Genomic DNA, 1,594 nt, shown 5'->3' on the forward strand with positions numbered 1-1,594 from the left:
CAAAAGTCATCAAAACTTTAGGTCAGGTTATGAGACCTTACTTTCGATTTTTTCCAATTCTACCATCATTTCTTAACCATTATCCACATCTATACAAACATGACTTCCGCCTTTATGATAATGCTTGAGTAATATATACCTAAAATTTTACAAATAGCTTTATTGAAATATTACTGTTTGATATGGAATTTGGTGATTAGATGTATAAATGGTAATTCTGGTATTCCCAGCTAAAAATTAAGGCAGTGCAAACAAAATGTCCAATGTTTATAAAACATATGCTATTTGTTTACATACTATGTCATGAACTAAACATATGGTTTGCAATTTCCTTTTAAATGACATTTCTGTAATAGTGTCCAGTGACACATATATAATAGTGTCCAGATTTAGGGGCATATAATTAAAAACCAACTGTCCTGAATTACTATCTTTTTCTGAAGATTATAAAGGCATGATATATTAATGCTTGACCTGACCTGACCGTGATTAACCCCGTAATGGTTTATTGTATTCCAGAACTAATATCCAGTTTACTCAACTGCACAAACCTCTTCGGCAAATGTTAAAACCGGGTTAGCCATCTACTGTGGTAATTATTTACCTTTTACCACGGCGTTCCTTAGCCTAGCTCTCTAAAATAAGGCTCTGTATCTCACGCCTTCCGACACTTGAAAGAAAGATAATCAAAGACCAACATTAGTACTAATAATACTTACAAAATGCATTGAACTGAATACAAAACAGGTGAAGCAAAACGCAAAGCGGTTACCATTTACCAGTGACAATTTTAATACAAGAATAATCAAGGCTTTTGAGGGCGTTCGGTCACTCGCATGCAACGCTGCGGGACTCGGGCTGTGACGTCATTGCGGAAGGGGTCTTGTGTCCCAGCAAGAACGTTTTTCCTTTGCCTTTTCCCGGACCCATGACACAAATTCCTAATAAAAGTGATTGTCGAGGTTGGAAATGATGGTTAAGAGAACGTGTTAACAAACTCATTTATTTGGTCTATCTTTACTGAAGAGATACGGTAATAAATGAGCAAAGTTATGATAATAAGACTTCTGAAGTTATTGACGGATTGAACAACGTTTCTAACAAATATTCTAGTGTTAAGATATAACTATTGATATCAGATAACCTCTGCTGTGAGACAAGTCAACATGCTTTTGAATTCAATCAAGACGTCTTTGACCAATAGCAACTGAACCGCACTTTCCGTCGTATTAGGATCATTAACTGGCTTGACAAGGGTTGTTTCTTCTATTTTTTATATAACCAAAATTGGGGATCTGTCTTGGCCCTTTTGCGTAATGAAACAATTCCAACACCTTTAAGAGTTCTCAGAAGATGTCTTGTTCTACCAATCGTGACGTCAGAAGAGAAACAAAAATTATGCTTTGTAATAATGACACACAAGAACATATCCCCCATATTACAGGACGGTAGTTGTTAATCGGTGGTTAACTCGATACGGTGAGTAACATTAAGAAAACGGTTATTACTGAAGAAATCTTTTGACACCTCTTGTAAATTTAGTTGATTGGATTCAAGATCTATGTAAGGGTTATCCCTTATATTTTAAGTGATT

The 1,594-nt window shown here is 35.4% G+C and overlaps 1 protein-coding gene across 1 annotated transcript in view; it reads right to left on the minus strand.

Annotated features, from left to right (window-relative positions):
• Positions 1 to 1,473, minus strand: part of LOC119587139 (glycerate kinase-like) — a 5,628-nt gene extending 4,155 nt beyond the window's left edge. The window contains 1 exon segment of the mRNA XM_037935897.1: positions 1,335 to 1,473. Within this exon segment, the coding sequence (XP_037791825.1) occupies positions 1,335 to 1,437 (103 nt within the window). The 5' untranslated portion in view covers positions 1,438 to 1,473.
• Positions 1,474 to 1,594: the final 121 nt, after the last annotated feature.

Source organism: Penaeus monodon, chromosome 22, assembly GCF_015228065.2.
Source record: "Penaeus monodon isolate SGIC_2016 chromosome 22, NSTDA_Pmon_1, whole genome shotgun sequence".
In the NCBI taxonomy this organism is placed as follows: Eukaryota; Metazoa; Arthropoda; class Malacostraca; order Decapoda; family Penaeidae; genus Penaeus; species Penaeus monodon.